The sequence below is a fragment of the Halichoerus grypus genome, chromosome 1 (genome assembly GCF_964656455.1).
Source record: "Halichoerus grypus chromosome 1, mHalGry1.hap1.1, whole genome shotgun sequence".
Lineage (NCBI taxonomy): Eukaryota > Metazoa > Chordata > Mammalia > Carnivora > Phocidae > Halichoerus > Halichoerus grypus.
Window position 1 is genome coordinate 203,882,159 of NC_135712.1, and position 23,315 is coordinate 203,905,473.

A 23,315-nucleotide genomic window follows, 5' to 3' on the forward strand; every position below is an offset into this window, starting at 1 on the left:
TCACAGCCAGGCATAGAAACACGTGTTGTTCTGGAATCTGCATTCCCTTGTCCAGTGACAAGCTTGGTGGGTGTTGAAAAGCAGTTGTGGTGGACACAAAGGGGGCGTTCCATTTCTGGATCGCAGCTACAGGGTATGTGCCCCAAGTCAGAGGTGTCAAGGACCTCCTGCCTCCCTGCCTTGATTTCAGGGAGCCTCAGATCCCCTGGTGAGCAGGTTCTGCAGAGTCATTCCTGTAGGACCAGTCCTGGTCCTGCTCTCCTGCGCCAGGAGTGGAAAACTCTGCCCCCTGGACCTCACCCAGCCCACTGCCTGTTTTTGTAAATAAAGCGTTATTGGCACAAGGCCATGCTCCTTCATTCATTCATTCATTCAGCTCAATCTGCGGCTGCTTTCATGCTACAACCGCAGAGTTCAGTCTTGTGAATTTCCTGTATTAAACCCTTTGTGTTAAAAGACCTCAAGTGGTTTTTCGGGATGCCTGGCTGGCTCAGGCAGTAGAGCATGGGACTCTTGATCTCTGGGTCATGAGTGTGAGCCCTGCATTGAACATACAGTTCACTTAAAAAAAAAAAAGACCTCAAGTGGTTTCTATTTCCCACCCTTAATCCTGACTGCTATGCTACACCAGGATACAGAAGAAATTATGATACATCACATCCACAGACCCAGCCACAATTACAGTCTGCTAAAACGATGCATATGGTAGACTGAATAACCCCTCCATCAAAGATACCCACATCCCATTGCCCGGGATCTGTGAAAGTTTCTTTCTTGCTTTTTTTTTTTTTTAAGTAGGCTCCACACCCAGCATGGAGCCCAACACGGGGCTTGAATTCACAACCCTGAGATCAAGACCTGAGCTGAGATCAAGAATCTGACGCTTAACTGACTGAGCCACCCAGATGCCCCGTGAATATTACTTTAAATGGCAAAAGGAGTGCTGGCTTTGGCAGCACATATACCTAAATTGGAACGATACAGAGAAGCTTAGCATGGCCTCTGCGCAAGGATGCACGGAAATGGCAAAAGGAACATTGTAGATGTAATTAAGGATCTTAAGATGATGGGAAGCTTATCCTGGATTATCCAAGTGGGTCCTAAGTGTAATCACAAGGGTCCTTGTAGGTGGGATGGAAGAAGTAGGAGACGTGATGAAGAAGTAGGAGACGTGATGACAGAAGCAAAGGATTGGGGAGATACAGGAAGTGGCTGTGAGTCAAGGCATGCCAGCAATCTCCAGAAGCTGGAAAAAACAAGGACATGGAATCTCCCCTAGATCCTCCAGAAGGAATCCAACCCTGCTGACATCTTGACTATACCCAAGTGAAACTGATTTCAGACTTTTGAATATAACTTGTGATATATATATCAGCAGAAACATGGAAATATGACTCTTCTGGAGATTTTATCAGAATAAAATTGGGATTCCCAGTCACCACTTTTAAGCTTCTAACCTCTTCAGTCTGGAGGCAGAATCTGTTTTAACCAGAGAGATTTCATAGCGAAGGATGCTTCACTTCATGCCACAAAGAAGACCCTTCTAGAGACTCATGTCCCCAAGAGGCTGAATGGGATTGGTGCAGGATTCTCAACCAGAGCCCTGTGGACTTCTGGGCCAAATCAGTCTTTGTCACGGGGCTGCCCTGTACACTAGAGGATGTGCAGTGGCGTCCCTGCCCCCCCTCCCAGATGCCAATAGCACCACCCTGAGTCACCACAACCAGAAATGTCTCCAGACATCACCCAATGTCCCCGAGGAACAAAAACACCCCAGCTGAGATCCACTGGGTTAAGATAAGATTTAGAAACATCCCACGTAACTGGAACACATGAGAAATGACTGTGATGTTCTATGAGAGATTAATAAACTTGCATCATCCACCTCCGTAAACACACGATGAACAGTCAGGACTAAGCAAGAAGGGTAAATACGGTAGCCGCATGAAATGAGCCGTGCACACACGTGAATCCAGCATTTTCACCTGCATTGACTCACCCAATTGCAGGAAGGATGTGTCGTGTAACACGGCTCGCAGTCGGGCGGTGACAGTCCGGGGTCAGAACGGCCGCGTGAGTGGTGGTCCATCACCATCGCTGAACATTGTATGTGACAACCCAAAAAGAACTCATAGACGTCTGCCCTGATTAGAACGCCCACAATATGTTGTTAAATTTAAAAAAGAAAATTGCTGAAAAACCAGGTGCAATTTGATCCCATGTTTATGGAATAAAAATTTGAGTCGGGTGGAGGATGTGGGGGGAAGGTCGAATCCATTTATGGAACATGATCCTCTCTTTGAAAACGTGTGTATATTTGCACCATGCGCATGGGTGAGACTGGAAGGTTTTTCACCAAAACGTTAATTGTTGTCGTCTCTGAGGATATAGGATTTAATTGGGCTTTTTCAATTTGCTTAGCTGTATGTTCTAATTCTTCCACAAGGATTACACACCGTCTGTGTTATTTTGTAGAAGCCTTGGGTGCGTACTTACGCACTCCAAGGGCTTAGGAATCTTGAGAACCTTTCAGTATTTGACGAAGAGCTGGGTGTGGCTAAATGCCCCGCCTCCATCACCTGGGGTGGGACCACTCTGAGGCACATGCTCTGTGCTGTCTCCTGAGGTCCCCAGAGGCCCAGACTCAGTTGCTCATTGACGCCTCCTGCAGGGTTCCCCCCTCCTCGTCTCACGTGCCCACCCCCCATCGGGGCTTCCTGGGGTCACTTCTGGGACAACTCAAATCCTCATCTTGGAGTCTGTTTTCTGGAGACCCCAAAACATGATAGCGTCTCTCCTCATTCTGTCATCGGAGATGATCCTGCAGTTGACCTCACAGGATACATTGCGGTAGGCCCCAGCTGTCCCTGAGCTATTTCAGGGAAGTTTTATGGGGCAGGCCAGGAGAAGGGGCTCTCACTACACCCTCCCCCCTCATCCCTCCACCATTGGGCTTCCCTCCAGCGCCTGGTCTCCTTCCACATCTTGGCCAGCAGTGGGGGGCGAGGGGGGGGGAGCGTGAGTGTGTGTTGGTGGTGAGTAGAGCAGTGGACCAAGAAAAGAACACAGACTGATGTGAAAACCAACCAGGAACGTTTAATAAAAAAATAAGCAAGTTATCCAGGACCTGACCCAGTGAGCAGGTATCCCTAAGAGAGCAAAGCACCGCTGGCTGGCTCTGACATTCATTCCAGGCTGAAGGCACAGCGAGTCCTCCAGCCCATGCCGGGGAGCACCTGGTGCAGCCAAGCCCATGCAGGGCCCCAAACACACAGTCCCACCAAAGCCTTGAATGTAGGAACCCCACGGAGAGGGCAGAGCCCACGCCTGAGATGCAGGCCAGGGAGGTCAAGCAAACGGGGTGACAGGTCAACACGGGAGCACAGGTGAGCACAGGAGACCCAGCCCCTGTCTTCATCCCTTGCCCCCGCCAGGGGGGCCGGGTCCAGGGGAGCCTGCGTGTGGCCATGTGGTCGCTGGGGCCTGCAGCTGCCCCTGGTGAGGGGAGAGCCACCCTCCCTCCTGGGTGGTGGGGGGACTTTGTCTGCGCACAACTTGGGTGACCGAGGGACAGGTGGGGATCAAACTCTCAGCCAACCATTCTCCAGTCCCACTGGGAGTCCATGAGGTCTGGTACGCAGTAGGCGCTCGATAAACGCCTGCTGCATGAAGAAAGAAGACTCATCTTGTTCATCTCGGTGGCCCAGCCCTTGGCATGTGGCCCCGCACACACGTGGGTGATCCGATGCTGACCCAGCAACTGCCACAGCGTTTGGTATCACTAATGCCTGGCCCACAGCAGGTGCTCTCTAGATGAGTCGGGAAGAAGCCAATCCAAGAGTGAAAAGCACCTGGTTCATCTTCACCCCCAGCACCAAGCTCAGTTCCCAGCATACAACAGGCATCAATAAATGCTGAGTTAATAAGGACTTGTCTTTGGGTCACAAGTACCAGGCACATAGTGGGTGCTCGATGGGTGTTCAGAGAAATGAATGAAAAGTGTCTCGTTTACCCCAATATTCTCAGAGCCCAGAATGGCTGGTGCCCAACATACAGTAGGCATTCAATAAATACTTCAATGAATTAAAACAATGACTATGTATCACTAGTGCTGATTCTTGGGGGGGGGGGGCGGGAATCAAAACAAGCTTGACGCCTGAATCAGTCACCGGCCGAGGGGATAATTAGGCCTCACCCACCGCCGAACACGGGAGCCCGGTACCCGGTGAGGACTCCAAGTGTTCGGCACCCGAAGACACGAACGAGGTCTGGTTCCCCCGATCCCCCGGCGCCAAGGCCCGCTCCCGGCATACAGTAGGCCCTGCGTTAAAGCTGCCTGCGTGCACGTGCTTGCCCAGCCGGCTGCACGCCCCTCGTGGGGAGAGAGCCCTCCGCCGCCTGCCGGGGTCCGCGGGGGGCTGGGGGGTGCCGGGCCCGCGAGGCCGGCTTCGGCGTTTGGCCGCCGGCGCTCAGAGCTCGTCGCGCGCCGCGCTGTCCAGGGGCGACTGCAGGACGTCCGAGTTCTCGGCCTCGCGGCTCAGGGCCTGCTGCTCCCGCATCTTCTGGGACTTGGCGCGGTCCCAGTCGGTCTTCACGTGCTCGTTGTTCCACACGACTGAGGTCTCCGTGTCGCTCACGTACCCATCGTCCCCTGTGTAGTGCGTGGGGTAGACGAGCAGGGGCTCCACCGAGAAGGCGCGCAGGTTGCGGGGCGAGAAGTGGGCCTTGTACTCGGACCTGGGGGGCGGGTGGGGAGAGGGGGGACCGGCGTGGATTGGGAGTCGGGGAAAGATGGAGGGGGAGGTGGGAGGGGACAGACTGAGACAGAAGTGGGCGGGGGGGGGGCAGGCATGGAGGGAGGAGTAGGCAGAGGAAAAGAGGCGACCCGGGGGTCCGCCAGCCCCACGCCCACTGAGCCGGGACAGACCCACGGCAAGACCCCGGCCCGTGTGCCCGCAGTGAGTGTCTCACACTGGGTGCTTGTCAAACATGACCGGCAGGAACTCGTCGACGGGCAGCATCTTGGAGAGCGGCTGGGCGGCCAGCAGCTTGCGGGCGCCCTGCAGGGAGATCACGTAGGCCAGCGTCCAGTAGGAGTAATCGGCCTCCACCAGGTTCCTCACGCGCGGCACGGCCTTCTCCGGGTGCTCCACCTGCATCCGCTTCCGGCCCACGTAGCTGCGGGTGCAGAGTCAGGGTCCTGTCACCCTCTTCCGCCCGCAGGAGAATGCTAACTGTGCAAGTCTGAGATCCAGTGAGCCTCCGTCACGCCCTGGGGTGGGAGCGGGCTGGGTGTGTTCCGGGGAGCAACCAGGAGGCTGGTGTGGCTGCCGGACCAGGGAGGACCACAGGGGTCTGGGACGTGCAGGGAGGAGATGAGTTTTTTCCAAGGGTACTAGGGAGCCATGGGAGGATTTGGAACTGGAAAGGGGAAGACGTCCTGGACACTCTCTGAGGCTGAACCACAGGAAGGAGTGGGGCTAGGAGGGAAGCTGCTCTAAGTTCAGAAGGCTGTGGGGCAGCTGGGCAAGGTGCAGGAATGTGGTGAGTAGCTGGGGATGAAGGGATATGGCTTCTACACCTATTACTAGCACGGTCCAGAGTCTGGGGCCTAGAACCTGCATCAGGGGCCCTGTGCGCAGGAGAGAGAGAAGGGGCAGGGGGGAGGGCGAACCAACTCACCTAGAGGAGATTCCAAAGGACTGTTCCAGAAATATGCTGGCCACAACCTACCTAATGCTGGTCTAAGACCCAGGCTCCCTGGGTATGCCCCCACATTCAGCCACGCCCCCAGCTCCTGGGCACACCCCCAAGCCCTGGCCACACCTACCCCAGCCCACACCCCAAGACCTTCAGCCATGCGCACAGGCTTCCAAGTCAAATCTTAGGCACACCCCATCTCCTACAGGACTCACCAAGTCTCCAAGCCCTGACAGAGCCCCCTCCCCACAGGCCAGGTCCCTAGATTTCCAGGTCATCCTCACAGGCCTTTGGCCCTACCCCACAGGCCCTACCCCCCAGGCCTTAGGCCCATAGGCCCTACCCTACAGGCTTTAGGCCAAACGCTGACTGCTCTCAGATCCAGGGACCACGGGGCCCCTCACACAGGCTACACCCGAGTCCCCTTCTGCCACACCCCCAAGAGTTGGCCCAGCCTATTAACCTGCAAAGACCCTCAGACCTCCAGGCTCTGCGCCACACTTCTGAGCTCCAGACTGCAGCCCCACCCCACCCCAAACTGAGCCCCCGAGCCCCGGCCCCACCCCAGTGCCACCCAGGGCCCAGACCCCATGGCCAGCCCTGCCCCACACCCACATGAGGTCCCAGTCCAGACTCTCCCGCTCCACGTCCCGCATGAGGTTCAGCAGGCGTCTCTTAAAGAAGATCTCAAAGCGCAGGTCGTCCTCGAAGACAAGCGACTTCCGCAGCCCACGGTCCACAACCTGAGGGAGGATGCCCTGCCCACGTCAGACAGAGACCAAGGGCAGACCTGACCCTGAGGTCAGCTCTGCTTCAAGGCCCTGGGGCAGCAGGAGAGAAGCAAACACAAGCCTTCCTCACCATCGTCTGGATGGACCTCTTGGCCATCAGCTCCTCACACACTTGGTGACATGCGCCCTGACCTTGGCCGTGGCCCGGCTTCTACTTCCTACCCCAAGGTCTGTGCCTGTGCCGATGCAGAGCACCCCCCAGTGCGGCGGCAGGCAGGCCCCCAGCCTTCAGGCCTCAGGTCAAATGTCACCTACTAGGCCCTCCCCAACCACTGGCCAAAGCTGTCAGCCGAGGACAATTCATGGCCCTCCTGTGGGTGCGTCGCACTTAGTTTATTGTGGTTTGCCATCAGTCACCCCACATCCCTGGGCTGTGAGCCCCCCGCAGGGGCCCACATCTGTCTTGCTGGCTGTCACATTCCCACCACCAGGCCGGATGCACAGCAGGTGCATGGGTGCTCGCCGAATGCACTTGAGAATCCTCAAGACTGAGGAGGGTGACTGTCATCTGCAAGAACAGGGCACCCTCCTTGCTCACAGAGCTCACCCCTCTAAGAGGCAGGGCTGGGCTTGAACCGGGGTCGGGCCACCCGGATACTGCAGCCTCTGCCCCATGCCATCCATGACGAGTCTCACTCAGGGAAAGAGCACCGTCACCTCAAACGCCCGGATGCCCCATCTGGCCCATGCCCGGTGGCTCCAGGTTTGACTCTCGGCTTCTGAGCTTGGCTGACGAGCCGCTGGCGCGGGGTTAGTGTTGCTTACTGTCCCTGCGGCCATCACTTCTCCTTGCAAATGCTGAGCACAGAGTCCAGGCTCCAAAGACCCGTGGCAGCAGTGGGGTGGGAAGAGGCCTCCCTTGGGGGTCCTGGGCCTGAGACCCCACCTTCTGTGGGAGCCGGGCTCATCCCTCCCTCCCTAGTCTGCTTGCCCATCTGCACAATGGAAGGACAGCAGCTGCCCCAGCCAGGCTGCAGGTGACACGCAGGTGAAGTCATCTCCAAACAGAGGCCCTGTGTCCTGCCCAAGTTTCAGAAGCCTGCAGGGGGCGCCAGCGAGTCCCTCCCTGAGCTGCCAGAAGCTTGAGGACGGCCCTGCCCTCCCCTCCCCTGCCAGACCTACCTCCTTCCAGATGTTATAGTGGCTGAGGAAGCAGCCCAGCTCGCCCTTGGTGAGGGGCCGCCCGTGGTAGGGGTCCCGGTAGCCGGGCAGCATCTGGATGCCCAGCGCCTCCACCTGGCTGGTGTTCATGGCTCTGGGGGCGGGGAGGGGGGGTCAGAGGAAGACCCACCGGGCCGGGCCTGCCAGGGAGTGGTCTACAGCCCAGTGCCCACCAGCTCCTCCCCCACGGGGGGACTCCGGACGCACTTGCCGTCCACGGCCTCCACCAGCCGGCTCTCAATCTCCTGAGCCTGCAGGGCCCGCAGCATGCGCTCCCGCCGGTCCTGCCGCCGCTTCAGGTTGATCATGAAGACCTGCGGCCCAGAGCTCTGGTCGCACCCTCCGGGCCGGCCCCCGCCCCCCACCCCAGCCCGCCAGGGGAGGCCTGGCTCACCTCGTCGAAGCCCATCTTGTCTGGCGTCTTGGGGGGCACTGAGATGAACCTGGAGGGCTCCGCCGGCGGGTGCTTCACTGTGAGGCAGACAAGCCGGGGGTTGTCAGCGGGGTCACTGGGGGAGGGGCTCTAGCCTCTTAACAATGTCCCTTCCCTCCCCCAGCCCCTCTGGGACCCCCGACACCCTGAGCTCCTTAGCCTGGCACCATTCACAATGTTGGTGCTAGTCTCTTTCCCCCAGCACCCCCTCACTCTGGCTGTTGGCACTGCCCCAAATGCACCCCTTCCTACCTCAGGACCTTTGCACATGCTGGGCCTCTGCCTGAAACACCTTTCCCTCCTCCCCTCCTTCCCCTGAGTTCTCAACTAAGATGCCCTCTTGAGCTGGAGCAGGGAACCTCCTCCTGGCTCCCACAGCATCTGGCTTTCCATCATCAAACCCCAATCCTGTGGGCCCACCTCCCTGGCTTTCTGTCTGTAGGCCACAAGCCCTGCAGGACAGACACCAGGTCTGCCCACTGAGTCCCCAATGCCCAATGCTTGGTACACAGCAGGCACTCAATAAGTACTCATAGAATGAACAAAGAAATGATGGCAAGCTGTATGACCTTGACCTATCGGGGCCTTGGCTTTCCTCATCTATAAAATGGGGCTCCAATTTTATTTTTTATTTTTTAAAGATTTATTTATTTGTTTGAGAGAGAGAAAGTGTGCATGAGTTGGGGAGGGGAGGGACAGAGGGAGAGAGAATCTCAAGCAGACTCCCTGCTGAGCGTGGATCCCGACACGGGGCTCAATCTCAGGACCCTGAGATCATGACCTGAACTGAAACCAAGAGTCAGATACTCAACCGAATGAGCCACCCAGGTGCCCCTGGACTCCAATTTTAAAAACCTCCTCCACCCAGAGGTTTCAGGAGAAGATGCCATGAAATGACACACATTATGGGTTGAATCGTGTCCTCCCCAATATGTGGGCATCTTAACCTCCAGTACTTCAGAATGTGACCTTATTTGGAAATAAGGTCTTTACAAAGACAATCAAGTTAAAATAGTGACTGGGGTCCTTATCAAAATGGGCAGTTTGGATCCAGCCACGCACACAGAGGGGAGACCACAGAGACACACCAGGGGAAGGGGACTGTGTGACTGGAGTGGCGTGTCTACAAGCCAAGGTATGGCAAGAATTTCAGAGTGGCCATGATCACTGCCCTTCTCGCTGCTATGAACAGTGCTCAGACCATGTCCCCAGGGGCCTGGCCTGGCACACCCTGGTGGCTTCCTTCAGAAGGATCAGATCCACAGGCGGATAGGAGGCTGGGGAGGCTGGCCCAGAGGAGCCCAGCCTGACGGTGATTGCGGCATCTGCCCCGTCAAGAATACAGGCCCTGTGTGAGTCTGAGGGATAGACACAGGCCCCTCTGTCTGGGACAGGCCGGGGAACAGCCCAAAGCCAACCTGGTCCCCCAGGGACACTGCATCCCTGGGGTTTCCTCCCGTCCAGGGCTCTTCACAGCTCTGGCTAGCCCCTCCCCCCTGCCCTCTTTGGGGAGCTGGAGACCAAGGGCAAGATGCTGGGATCTGAGCACCCAGGTTCAAACTCCAGATGCCTTTTCCCCTCTCCTGAGCTTCTGCCCCTCCACTTGCGGCTATGGAGGGCAACAAGGCCTGCCTGTGGGGAGGGGGAGGATCTCCTCACTCTTTGTCGTCAGTTCTGGGAAAATGGAGCACATCAGGCATCCAGGAGCAAAGCAGTGAAGCCTTTCCAGAAAGTCACATCACAGTGATTATAAAAACCTAACACCTTCAGACCCGTCATGGGGGTGAATAATCAAATTTCGCCAAAGAGAGGCCTGGCCTCTGTCCCCAGCTCCTGAGAGGTGGAAGCCCTCTGAATATTCTGCCTGACAAGACTATCTTTGTTTGCCTGGGATCTTGGGCCACACTGGGTGGTCTATGCCAAGGGTGTGATTTAGGGTAGGGGGTCTTAGGCCACGTGGAATCAGCTCGCCCCCTGCAGGGGCTAGAGACGGAGATCACCTGTGTGGCAGTCCGCCGGGTCCGTGTGAGTGAGCCCCAGTAAAAACCCTGGACACCGAGGCTCAGGGAGCATCCCTGGACGGTAGTACACCATGCGTGTTGTCACACACTGCTGCCAGGAGAAGTGAAAGCTGTCCACAAGACTCCACAGACAGGGGACACCCAGAAGTTCCATGCACAGAACGCCCTGGGTGTCTCCACCCCAGACACCCCTTCCCTTTGCCGACCGTAACCTGTGTCCTTTCGCTTGTCATAAACCCTAACTGTGAGCGTAACAGCTTCCAGTGAGTCCTGTGTCCTGCTAGTGAATTATCAAACCTGAGTGTGGTCTTGGGGACCCGCAGACCTTGCAACTGGTTTAAGAAGTAGAGCAATCTTGTGGGTATTTCCTCACTTCACGCCCACTGAGCATGTCTGGATCTCCCTCACACGCGTGCACGGGAAATCCACAGCAACCCTGGGGAAGATGGGAAACACCCTCCGTGTCCCTCATGAGAAGGCTGGTAAAGTAACGTGTGACGCAGCCAAGACTGGATAAATCTATGGTTAACACAACACAACAAGACAGGGAACGAGCCGCAGCTGCACATGGCGGTCACGCCAGCGCCCGTGAGATGCTGGGCAGAAGACATGGCGCTTGAGAGAGGCACGCTGGGTGATTCCACTTACAGAAGCACGGGACCGCCACAACCCATCAGCCGATGAAATTGGGGTGGCGGGAGGGCCAGGGGAAGGCCAGGGCCTGGCCTGTGGCTGGTGACAGGATATAAAAGCAATCATCACGCCACACGCACACCACCCATTAGCACAGTGTGCGTTAACACTCAACAAATAGGATTTATACTAAGCAAGGGTTACGGGGCCGATGGGGAAACATGCTCCATTGTCCACGAGCAGGGAGCGGGGAAGGAAGCAGGTTGCAGGATTCCCCACCCACAGGGATCTCACTGAGCCTTTCTGCAAGTCTGAGATTTCATCGTCAGACTTTCGAATGCATGAAAAATCATATGCACAGCCCGGGTCCAGGTACCCACATATGGATGGAGAGAAAATGCAGTCTCCGCCCAGACCAGAAGGAAGGATTTACACAAATATCTGAAACCTCCAGACCCTCCTTCCATTTGTTCTGTATGCTTTGCTCTGGCCCTCGAGACACAGGAATATATTCACCCCTCTGGTGACTTCAGTTTCTAATAGTTTCTAACTGAGCCTGGGTGGCTCAGTCGGTTGAGTGTCTGACTCTTCGGCTCAGGTCATGTTCTCACGAGGGCCCCGCATGGGGCTCTGCTGGGCGTGGAGCCTGCTTAAGTCTCTCTCTCTCCCTCTCCCTCTGCACCGCCCCTGCTCTCGTACGTGCTTTCTCTCGCTCTCTCAAAAAATAAAAAATAATAAAAATAAGACTTATTAATAAAAATAAAATTTAAAAAAATAATAAAATCAAGTAGGAAAACTATGGCGGCCTGGGAGACATTTCTCAGGGGCCAGTCACCAGTCGGAGCTGGTGATGAGCAGAGACCCACCTCTGTGATTGCGGCCTGGTGGGGCTGCTGGACCAGGCCTGGGCATCTGAGTGACAAACACTCAGGTACCGCAGGGGTCTTCACCCTGGTGACCTTGCAGCCTCCAGGTGTCACCTCAAAATACCCCAAACCCCCAAAACAAAGAGGGCAGAGGGCAGGGTGCGGTTCCATCTCCAGCCACCAGGGGGTGCCATAGACAGAACTTTCTAGAGAGAGGTTTAAGAGTGGGAAAGGAGTCCCAGAGCAGGGCTCCTCCCTGTCTGTGCAGTGGGGGGATCAGCCATGCTGCCCCAGGGCCTTCTGGGGGATGTGTGTGGCCAGCACACGGCCAGGCCCTCATAGAAGTAGACATGTATCACTGTGTGGTGGCCCCGGAGCTCCCCAGCTGGGGCAGGAGCCAGCTCAGCCCCGTGTGCTTGTCCCAGGTCAGGGGCCCACTAGAAGGATGGCTAGTTTACTAGTTTATGGATTTATCTGTATATATATTAGAAAGACATGAACTTGCAACTATGGTAAAAATACCTAGTTTCCTTTTTTAAATAAATGTATTCAAGTGAAAAAAAAAAAGTGTCTGCTTAAGATAAACATTAAATAATGGTGCGTCTGGGGTTTGGCAGGGGCATGGATGAGGACACAGCCCGAAATGGCGGTGTCCCACGCACTGCCGTGCACATAAAGGTCCCTCAGCGAAAACCTGCTGCCCCTCTGCTCCCATACCCTCTACGGCTCCCAACCGCCCTTGGGGAAAAGGCCCGTTCCTCAGCTTGGTGTCCAAGGCCCCTGCCCCAGTCCCGCCTGCCAGCTCTGCCCAGCTCGCCACCTTTATTTCTGCCCCGTCAACCTTGGCTGTTCTCTGAGCTCACGTTCCCTCCAGCCTCCTGGCCTTTGCCCGCGTTGCTCCCTCCAGCTGTAATCCTCTTCCTGGCCAACTCCTACCCACCCTGCATCTTCATGCCACCTCTTCCCAGAAGCCCATCCTGACTGCTCTCAGGATGCCGTGCTTGCAAGAGTGGGGACAACCATCCACCTTGCTCATGCTGGGTCTCCCGCTCCCAGCAAAGCGACAGACACACGCGCCATCAGCGCTCAGGCGCCAGACTTGAGGTGGCAGAGAAAGGGAGGTGACTGGGCCCTCCCCGTTTGGCGCGGGCGGACTCACCCATGACCTCCAGCTGCACGTGCATGAAGCTCTCGGCCTCGTCCTGCAGGGAGCTGTGCGCTCGCAGCGGTACCGGCAGGAAGCCGTACACCTCCTTGTTGCAGACGTACATCTGGACCTCTGCGGCCGACGGAACAACCCCACGTGAGCACGGCGGAGGCGGCAGCGCCCCCCGCCCCCAGCCCCGCCGCACCGCCCAGGGCGGGCTTGGAACCTCAACAGGTCCCCCTGCTCCCGGCACCCGGCAGCGACTCCTCAGCTCTCCAGCTGGGACCGGGAGCCGGAACAGGGGTTCGCGCTGGCAGGGAGGCCCGGAAAAACTCCAGAGCTGTTAACGGGAGCGCCTCGCACGGCCACCGCCTCGATCCCCCCAGGGGTTCCGCGGTTCCGCCACGCGGCCGCCCCCACAACGGGACAAGAAGCCACCCTGAGGCAGGAACAGCAGATGCGGCTGAACCAGGCGGCAGGAACGGCACCCCCATCTGCATTTGCCCTTTTCGGGGTGGTTGAAGCTTTTGGGCGTATCTTTTTTTTTTAAGTAAAAAAAAAACCCAGTGAAAAATGATTTTCACCTGAACTGGTTAACTTTTCTGTAAAGGACCAGATGGTCAATATTTACGCTTGTGGGCCAGACAGTTCTGTCTCAATGACTCAGTTGCAGCTAGAAGGCAGAAGCAGCCAGAAATGAGACTTAAATGAATAGGCGTGGCTGCGAGCCGATGAAACTTTATTTATAGGCACTGAGATTCAAATTTTATACAATCTTCAGATGTCACAAAATGTTATTCATTTTTTTTTTCCCATTCAGATGACCAAATATAGACTTCTCATATATATTTGGTCTTTGTCCACAGTTCCAGGCTCAGTTCCCAAAACCCTTGGAATTTCCTAGATGTTGAGAGCTTAAAGGTGTCTCTTACGTTAATAAGTGACTTTTGGGAAGCACTTAAAGAGGAACCTCCCTCCCCCAACACACACACTGGTTGCCAGCGGAATCAACCATGAATAGAGGGTTGGAACTTTCAGTCCTACCCCTCTGATCTCTGGGGAGAGGAGAGGAGCTAGAGGTTGGATTGCCAAGCGCCAATGATTCAGTCAATCGTGTCTATGTAATGAAGCCTCCATAAAAACCCAAAAGGATGGAGTTCAGGGAGCTTCTGGGTTGGTGAACACGTGGAGTGTGGGGAGAGTAATATACCTGGAGCCTGGCGGGGGCAAGGAAGCTCTGCACCCCTTCCCACATACCTCACCCTAGGCATCTCTTCAACAGGCTGCTCCTGAGTTATATCCTTTTATACTACACCGAGTCATCTAGTGAGTAGATGGGTTTCCTGAATTCCGTGCACTGCTCTAGGAAATTAATGGAACCCAGGGAGAGCATCTTGGGAGCCTCGGATTTATAGCCAGTTGGTCAGAAGCACAATGAGAACATGGGTTTGTGGCCGGCATCTGAAGTTGCGGTGGGCAGCAGTCTTGTCAGACTGAGCCCCCCTCAACCTGTGGGATTTGACGCTATCTCTGGAAAGATAGTGTCAGAATTGACTTGAATTGGAGGACACCCTGCTTGTCCTACAGAGACGATGGCTTGTTGGTGTGGGGAAGTTTCCCCCCTCCCCCGACACACACACTCATGACAGAATTAGGTCAAGGAACCCAAAAGACATACTTGGCTTGTGGCTATAGAAAAACAGATGGTGGGCCAGATTTGGCCCATGGGCCATTGTTTGCCGAACCATGGTTTAAAAAAAAAAAATGAGAGGTCAACTGTGGCTGGCTGTGTTCTCTTTCTCTTTAAAATGTTTCTTCCCTAACTGTACAAATAGGGAGTAATTATGCTCAGCTACAGAAAACTGGGAGAACACAGGAGAATATCAAGATGAAAATAACCTTCAATAAAGAGGTCTTAAAGATATGGGGAGTGAAGTGACCCGGCAAAGCCGAGGCTGGGGAGAAAGAGAGTCCTGGGGACATCACCTGAACAGCTGGATACAGCCACACCTGTAGCCATCCCTGCACCCTGCAGTTCTGGTTCTGCGAACCTTCTGTGGGCTCGACGCTGGTCCCAGAGAGCCAGACAGATGCCCCCGTGCTGGCAAACTCCCTGTGGGCTCACCTGCTTGCTTGCAGGAGAAGGCAAAAACGATGATGTCGTCAAAGGACCACGTGTAGTCAGGGTGAGGAGGATAGAACGCCAAGTTCCTGGATGCCGCCTTCCGCAGGTCGATCAGGAAGGTTGAGTGCACCATGGGAACGGCAAAGCAGCCCCGGCGGTCCCGCTTGCGAATGGGGATGTAGGCAGGCGTGCGCTTGTAGTAGCCCTGCAGGGAGGAGGGCGCAGCTCTATATGGGGGACCCTAGAGGTAAGGCTGGAGGCCTGGGACAAGGGGAGGCACAGAACAGTTGGAGAGCAGGACCCAGATGCCAGCCTCTGGCTGTGGTGGGCTCTCCCCGAATGCAGAGCTCTGGGCGCGGTCAGGCCTCGTGTCCACCCCCGGAGCCTCAGGCGGTGGGGCAGGGGCAGATGGGGGAAGGCAAGCAGCTGTGCGCCCGCAGACCTAGCTCAACACGTCAGATCAGAAAGGAAGCACTTGAAGGAGGAAATGAGAAAGCTGAGAAAGGGACTGGATATTTGTGACTTACACAGGATTGAACATCAGAAGTAGGACTTCAGGGAACTTGGGCTACGACATATTTTTTTAAATAGAAACCACTTAACTGTTCACTTTAAGGTGGTGAGTTTTATGTTATGTGAATTGCACGTCAATTAAAAAGATAGGAGGAGACAGGAGGGGGTCCTGGCTCTGGCTTGGCCCCCACTCCAGCACCTACTCTTTCACTCCTCCTGGTGTTGCCCACAATCCCAGCCTCAACCCTAGGGTGGGACTTATGGCCCAGGCTTTGGCCAATCAGAACCTGGCATTTTCCTGGCTTCAGGAATTGGCTCAGGTGTAGGAGGAGACTAGACAAGGCCCAAAGTGGACTTTGGCTGGATGGTGATGGGATTGTGTCCCAGGAGTCTGAAAATGAAGCCACCCAAAGGATGGAGGAAGACAGGAATGTTGTTTGAACACCTGGATCAAGCTGTGCCTAAAGTCCTACCTGGCACCACGTCTTCCTAGCTGTGTGAGCTTAGGCAAGTCAAGTCCTCTCTCCCTGTATTTCTGTTTCTGCCTCAGTGACTGGGAAGGGGGTGGGGAGGAGAGGGCACAATCACAGGCCCTCCGTCAAGGAGCTATTTAAGGATTATCACCATGGTGTTGTAAAGTGCTCACCATGAAGTGGTATGATAAGTTAGACTCCAGCCACGGTCCCCACTCGCTCGCCCCCACCATCCCCCGCCCCCACCCTACCCCAGCAGCACCCTGACCTGGGAAGTCATCCCGCACCAGAAGTTGGAGTACGCGGCCCGCGAATCCAGCATGGGAGCCACCACTGTCTTATTCTCAGCGATGAGGAGACTTAGCATGTTCGGGTTGAGGATCAGGTTGTCTGCATCCACAAACTGCAAAATACCCAACAGAGCATCAGCAGGGGCCACGGGACTGACCTGGGCTGGCCATAGCTCTGAACAGCTGGGGTGGAGGCCAGAGTCCTGGAGGGGAGGAGGGGGGCGGTCTGGGGATCCTGGAGTAGCAGACGTGGCCCTGGAAGCCAGCCGGTTCCGGTTCCTCCACGGCCGGCTCTCCCCCTAGTGACAAGCCAAGTAACGCTCACACAATGAAATGCACTCCGTAGCAAGAGAAGGGACAGACCACACAGCACAAAGCAACACAAATGGGGCCCAGACGTGCCTCTGGGGGGGCACATGGAACATGACAGCGAGTGTACCATACAGCGCCATTTATGGGAACTTTTCAAATAGGCAGCGCCTGTCCATGAGTCGGACGGTGGGAGCAGAGGCCAATTCCTCGGGGAGTGGCTGGGAGGAAGGCACTTTGTCTACTGTGAATTACGTGCTGATAAAGAGTGTACAAATCCGATCTTTACGTAAGCCTTTTGTTTTCCTTTAGCGCCTTACATGTTGGGATAAAAAGATGGTAGGTAACTTGCTTGGTGCAGCATGGAATAAAATCCACCAACCCAGGAACAGGGTCACCATCGGGGGCTGGGGGGGTCCTGCTGGTCCCCCCCAAAACCACGTGTCACCAAGGAGGCTCACTGCAGTGCTGTTGGTCACACAAACTGGGGAACAACCCAGGAGTCTAGCAGTGGCGAATCAGCTAGAGAAGTTCCGGCCCCATCCCACTGCAGAGCGAGTCGAGACAGCTAGGAATCGCGCCACGGAAAAGGATCAGGCGAGGGTGTCCCTGCGCACTGGGATGTGAAGACACGCAGGCCACGATGCATTACAGAACTCTTAGGAGGAACTCTTAGGATTGATTGATTTTTAAATGCATCTGATCCACAGATACGCTTTCTGCCTCCCACGCAGGATTTTTTTTTTTTTTTTTTTTAAAGATTTTTTTTATTTATTTATTTGAGAGAGAGAGAATGAGAGACAGAGAGCATGAGAGGGAGGAGGGTCAGAGGGAGAAGCAGACTCCCTGCCGAGCAGGGAGCCCGATGCGGGACTCGATCCCGGGACTCCAGGATCATGACCTGAGCCGAAGGCAGTTGCTTAACCAACTGAGCCACCCAGGCGCCCCCACGCAGGATTTTTAAAACCTTTAAATCACTTGCCACACACAACAGCGAGAACTAGAATTCCAGCCTTCTCTGGCAACTCCAGAATGGCATTCCCACAGGGCAACCCCCAGCTGGAGATGGAAGGTGGCTGTCCCCTGGGACAAGCCGCGGGGCTGTTCCCTGCCTGGCCCCTGCGAACATTGATATGTGTGACCTTTGAACATATACACAATAAAAACACCCAGAACGGTCTGGCAGTTCCTTGAAGAGTTACACACAGAGCTACGTATGACTCGGTGATTCCACTCCTAGGTACGCACCAAGACAACCAGAAACAGACATCTGCACACCCATGTTCACAGTGGCAGTGGCCACGAGAGCCAAACAGTGGAAATGACCCACGTGTCCATCAATGGAAGAATGGATGAACAAAACGTGGTCCATCCACACAATGGAACATCACGCAGCCTTAAAAAGGAACAGAGCTCGGACACACGGCTACAACATAGATGAACCTTGAGAACATCGTGCTGAGTGAGAGAAGCCAGACAAGACATGGCACATAGCGTATGATTCACTTATGTGACTAGAACAGGCACATCTATGACAGAGAAAGCAGACTAGTGGCTGCCAGGGCCTGGGGCAGCGGGGGGGGGGGGGGGGGGGGTAGTGACTATTCATGGGGACGGGGCATCCTTTTGGGGTGATGGGAATGTTCTGGAACTAGAGTGAGGTTGTGGTTGCACAACATAATGAATGTACAAAATGCCACTGAGTTGTTCCCTTTGAAACAGTTAATTTTACGTTATGTGAACTGCACCTCAATTAGAAAACACGGAAACCAGCCAGAAAGTGAGTCTCTCTGGGAGGTAAGATTACAAGGTTTGCTTGTTTTTTCTTCCCTAAGTTTCTTATTTTTTCTCGTATATTTTCTTACAAGTAACACCCATAGCGTTTGCAAAAAGAGAAAAAAAGAGGTGCTTTTTTTTCTTGTAAAAAGAGGTCTTTTTTTTTTTTTTAAAGAATTCCTTTTAATAACAATTTTAAAATACCGGACAAACGATTTCACATCCCAATATGGATTTCCAAAGTCCCCAGTTACAAAAAAATACTGGTATGTCAAAAGCTGTTTTGAGTTTTGAACCAACATGTAGAGTTCCACCCAAGTTTACTGAGGGAAAAAAGTGAAAACCAGCCAGCCTCAAACCATGAAAGCAAAACCCAGGGAAGCAGACAAGGTGGTCCTGTGCTAGATGGTTCCAGGAGGTTCCAGTCCTACCTCTGCGCCTCACTGGTTCCGAGACTCCAACAAACACGTTGTCACCTCCCTCTCTAAGCCTCTACTTTCCCATCTGTAAAATGGTCTGATTAAGGCATCAACCTACAGGGCCCCCAGGAAGAGCTTGTTCCATTCTTTCTCCTCTCTGCAGTGAGAAGCCAGGGATATGGGGTCCTCCTGTCACCCCCACGTCCAGGGACCTGTCCCCTTGGCCCAAGAAGGCATCCTCAATTTACTTGCCTTTCTCTACAGTCCTGCTCCAGGCCTCCTGCTGTCCCCCCTCCTGCCCCAACAGGCTCTGCTCCCCATGACAGCCACAGGGCTTCTGAAAATCATAAATCAGAACACAGCTCTTCCCTGCTTATATACCCTCTGTGGTTCCCCATTACCCTCAAAGTAAAAGCCAAATCTCTGCCTTGGTCTGACCCCACCCACCACTTCAGGACCACCTCCATCACACCCACACTGGCCTCCTCGCCAGTCCCTGACGGCCCCAAGCTTGCACCCTACTCCGTTCCCTCTGCCTCAGACACTGTCCTCCAGCTTCCCCCGAGGCTGGCTTCTTTGCTCCTTCAGGTCACGGCTAGGGTCCCCTCCTAAGAGAGACCCCCAACCCTGCTCACTCGTCACTACACCCTGACTATGCCATCTGTTGTGACTTGAATGGTGGCCCCCAAAAGATAGGTTGAAGTCCTGACCGCTGGTACCCTGTGACTGTGATCTTAGTTGGAAATAGGGTCTTTGCCAATGTAACTAGGATGTAGGTTTAGATGGGGTCAGACTGGAGTAGGGCAGGCCCTAAAGTCAATGACTGATGACCTAATAAGAGGAGGAGAGACAGAGAGACAAGCCCACGGGACCACAGAGGCAGACAACGGAGGGACACGGCCACAGGCCACAGGCCACAAGCCGAGGAGCACGTGGAGCCCCCGGAGCTGGAAGAAGTGAGGAAGGATCCTCCCCTAGAGCCTGTGGAGGGGGCAGGGCCCTGCTGACACCTTGACTTCAGACTTCTGGCCTCCAGAACTGGGAGACAATACACTTCCGCTGTTTGCAGCAACCCCCCCCCCCACCAAGGTGTGTGGTTCTTTGTCACAGCAACCCCAGGACACTGATCCATCACCAGCTGCCTTTCTATGAGCACAGCACTTGCTGCCTCTAGGTACTTCCTCACTCAGTTTTGGTTTCTGGTCACGGCCCCCCTTCCTGGGACACTAGGAAGGCAGGGCTCAGCCTGGGCTGATCCTCACTGCATCCTCAGGCTCTGGCAGGTGGCGGGCCAGGGAGGGGCTGACTGAATAAAGAAGGTACAGACCACAGCTCGGGGCCTGGCGCCTAGATGGAAACCAAGCACAGGCTCTCTCAGGCTGGCATCATCGCATTCAGCCTCCACGGGGAGGCAGGCCCAGCGGCCAGCGCCATCCAGCCCCACCCACACCAGGGGAGGGGGTCACGGCCAAATCAAGGGGTTGGGCTGAAGGAGCTCTCACAGGCCTGCGCGCAGGTACCTTCACACAAATGCATTCCAGCCTGAACCGTCCCTTCCTCCAGAGGCAATGGCCGGCCCAGGAGAAGGAAGTGAAAGTCACGCCTCAGCAGCCCAGCGTCTCCAGCGCCCCCCAGATCTCCACCCCATCTTCCAGCTTCTCGGCAGTCACCCAGAGGAATTGTGGGGTGCACAGAGGTGGCAATAAAGAGGAGACAACCCAAGGGTCCAACCACGGGGGATGGTTGGGGACACCAGCTGACAATTAAGAACCCCGGAGGCCCTGGATTGCACCCCAGCTCCTCCGCTAACCAGCTGTGTCACCTCTGACGGCTCACTGCCCCTCTCAGAGCCTGTTTCCCTCTGTAAATGGGCTTAAGGATGGTCTCCACAACCCACTGATCTCCTCCACGATCTCAGAGTAGCTGGCTGAGAGACTCACCAGGATGTAATCAGCCCACATGTCCCGGGCAGATTTCAGGGCTGCCTGGCGCAACTTCATGACGTGCTCATAGCGCGAGTCAGACCAGTGTTTGGGGCCCTCCTCATCCAGGTAGGACCTGCGGAGAGATGGCTGTGATGCGCTAAGGATGGGGCCCTACGGCAACCCAGAGGGCAGTGGTCAGAGAGGGCTTCCTGGAGGAGGGGATGCAGGCAGAGAGGTAAAGAAATAAACCCTGAAAAGCTGAAAGGAACCGGGGGCCTGCACTGCCCAGGGGTGCATGGGGAAGCTAAGCAGCAGGGCTGGCCCTGGGGCATAGAGTGAGACTGGGAACAAAGCAATAGGCGTCCACCAGGAGGACAAGGGAGTGAGAGAACTCTAGGTGCAGGGAACTGTGGGGGCAAAGGTCCAGCTGGAGGACTGCGGCGGCGCACTGAAGCTAAGAGCGGGTCAGAGTAGCCACGGGCAGCCCTTAAGGCTGCAGAGTTGGGCTGGAGAGTCAGGGGCAGAGGGGCTGGGGTTATCACAGGACAATAGGGAGTCATGGAAGGTGTGTGAATAAGGATACAGCCCAGTTGCCTGGTGTGGGGGGGGTGTCAGGGCAGAACCTGAAACTCACCTGGGCTCTTCTGCCGGCCGCCACTCCACGGAGTGGTACAAACTCTTTACAGCCACCAGCCATTCCCGCAGCACAGCCGATGTGTTGTCTGAGTTGTGGTCTGTGGCCACCCTGCAAAGCAGAGCAAGGCCGTCAGCGCGAGACGGGAGACTGAGGCAGCACCGGGCAGCCTGAAGCAACAGGGGCTCCACACCCCCAAGCTGGCCTTCCAGCAGCTTATAGCCCTGGGCAAGATGCTTCCCCCACCGCCATGCCTGTTTCCTCATCTGAAACAGAGATGAGGACGGGACCTGCTTCACTGGGCTGCAGAGGGGATTAAACAAGCCAATTTTGGGAAAAACACATTAGACACTGTTAGTACTACTGAGCACCTAGGATCTTATAACCACATTAAGTACTAAATATTGTGATTTAATTTAAAAATGTATATATCATCTACCCCCATCCCACCTTCCTCGATTCTCTCTTATGAACAACACTATCTCATAGTGGCCTGTGCTTCCTCATTAATTCAACAAACATTTCCTTTTTCTTTTCTCTAAAGATTTTATTTATTTGACCAAGACAGAGAGAGAGAGGGAACACAAGCAGGGGGAGTGGGAGAGGGAGAAGCAGGCTTCCCGCCGAGCAGGGAGCCCGATGCGGGGCTCGATCCCAGGACTCCGGGATCATGACCTGAGCCGAAGGCAAAGGATTAATGGCTGAGCCACCCAGGCGCCCCTCAACAAACATTTCTTAAGCACCAACTGTGTGCTTGCATTATCCAGGCTGGGGAATCTGGGATGGAGGGGTGAGGGCCATTTAGGAGTCCACATGAAGAGGAGAGCTGCTATCCCCTCAAATAAGTTGTTATTAAGTTGCCAACAATAGCAGTGGTGACTAGTAACGACAATATAATAATAGCCACAGTTCTGGTCACTGAGCACCAAGCCAGAGATGCCAGGCACAGGGCCTCACGTGCATTAACTGGTTAATCTTCGGAGATGAAGGCAACCAGAGTTATATTAATGCCCCCATTTTCCAGATTAGGAAACCGAGGCAGGAGGCGGGAAGTGGGAAGTCACCAGTCAGCCGACATGGCTCTGCCCCATTCCCCTTGCGGGAAGGATCCACTCCCCGACCCTTGGCCACCTGGTCCCGTTACCCACCCACCCACGCTCGTTAGAGGGCAAGGGATCTGACTCAGGCTGGGTTCAGGATCCAATGCAGAAGCTGAAAAGACTTCCTGTTAGTGGAAGTGCAGTGTGGAGCGTGGGGGCTCCGCGCTCCCCTTCTTTGGAGCTGTGAGTGCTCCGAAGGCGATTTAGGGGTTAGTCCCAGGCAGAGCGGCCCAGTCCTGGGCTGGGCACGAGTGGTCCCGGATCTGCCCTACCCGCGGGGCCAGAAAGCAGAGTGCGGTCGGACAGTCCCACAGCGGCGGGACAGAGACGGGGAGGGAGGGACAGCAAGCAGAGGGCCCGCACGTCTGGCCCGCTCCGAAGAGGGAAGCAAGCAGGGGACACGCGCGGGTCCGGCCAGCCCGGTGCCAGGGCAGCAGGCAGCGCGCGGGGTGGAGCCGCCGGCGCCGGGGAGGGGGCGGCAGGCCGGGCGCGGGGAAGGCGGGTGCCGCGCTCACCACAGCGCCGTGCGCTCCCGCGGGTGCCGCAGCCTCTCGAGCGCGCCCAGCGTGGCGGGCAGCGCGTGGGCCGCGTTGCGCGCCACCAGCGCGATGAGGACTCGGGGCGCCTGCAGCGGCGACTCGGGGCTCCAGCGCTCCTCCGGGAAGTAGGCGGCGGCGCCCGGCGGGCCCCCCGGGGGCGGCAGCGCCAGCAGCAGCAGCAGCAGCAGCAGCACCGGGCGCGGCCGCCAGCGCCGCCTGCACGCGCGTGGGGCCGCCGCCATCGCGCCACGCGTCGCCTTTAAGCCGCTTTTCTGACGGCGGACGCGGACCGCGCCTCGAGCTTGCCACGGGACCCCGCCCTGCCGCGCGCCTTAAAGGGGAGGAGAGTGCCTGGCGTGAATCAGCCGTCTGGGCCCGCTTCCCGGACCCCTCCTCCCGAGGGCCTTAAAGGCACGAAGTGCTGCTGACTCGACTCCCGCCAGGAGTCACGTCAGTCGGC

At 55.9% G+C, this 23,315-nt stretch overlaps 1 protein-coding gene and 1 non-coding gene across 2 annotated transcripts; one reads left to right on the forward strand and one right to left on the reverse strand.

The window, feature by feature from the left end:
- Positions 1-940: 940 nt before the first annotated feature.
- LOC118552439 (U6 spliceosomal RNA) lies at positions 941-1,047 on the forward strand. The gene has a single exon (XR_004925540.1). It is a non-coding gene; the product is annotated as a U6 spliceosomal RNA (small nuclear RNA).
- Positions 1,048-3,076: 2,029 nt separating this feature from the next.
- Positions 3,077-23,219, reverse strand: COLGALT1 (collagen beta(1-O)galactosyltransferase 1). Its single transcript, XM_036118843.2, has 12 exons — positions 22,832-23,219; positions 21,217-21,327; positions 20,598-20,715; positions 16,132-16,266; positions 14,878-15,082; positions 12,765-12,884; positions 8,047-8,123; positions 7,860-7,966; positions 7,614-7,746; positions 6,316-6,443; positions 4,972-5,178; positions 3,077-4,737 (listed from the first exon to the last, which is right to left on the reverse strand). The coding sequence occupies exons 1-12, from the start codon at positions 23,095-23,097 to the stop codon at positions 4,470-4,472; spliced, it is 1,875 nt and encodes a 624-aa protein (XP_035974736.1). The 5' UTR covers positions 23,098-23,219; the 3' UTR covers positions 3,077-4,469.
- Positions 23,220-23,315: the final 96 nt, after the last annotated feature.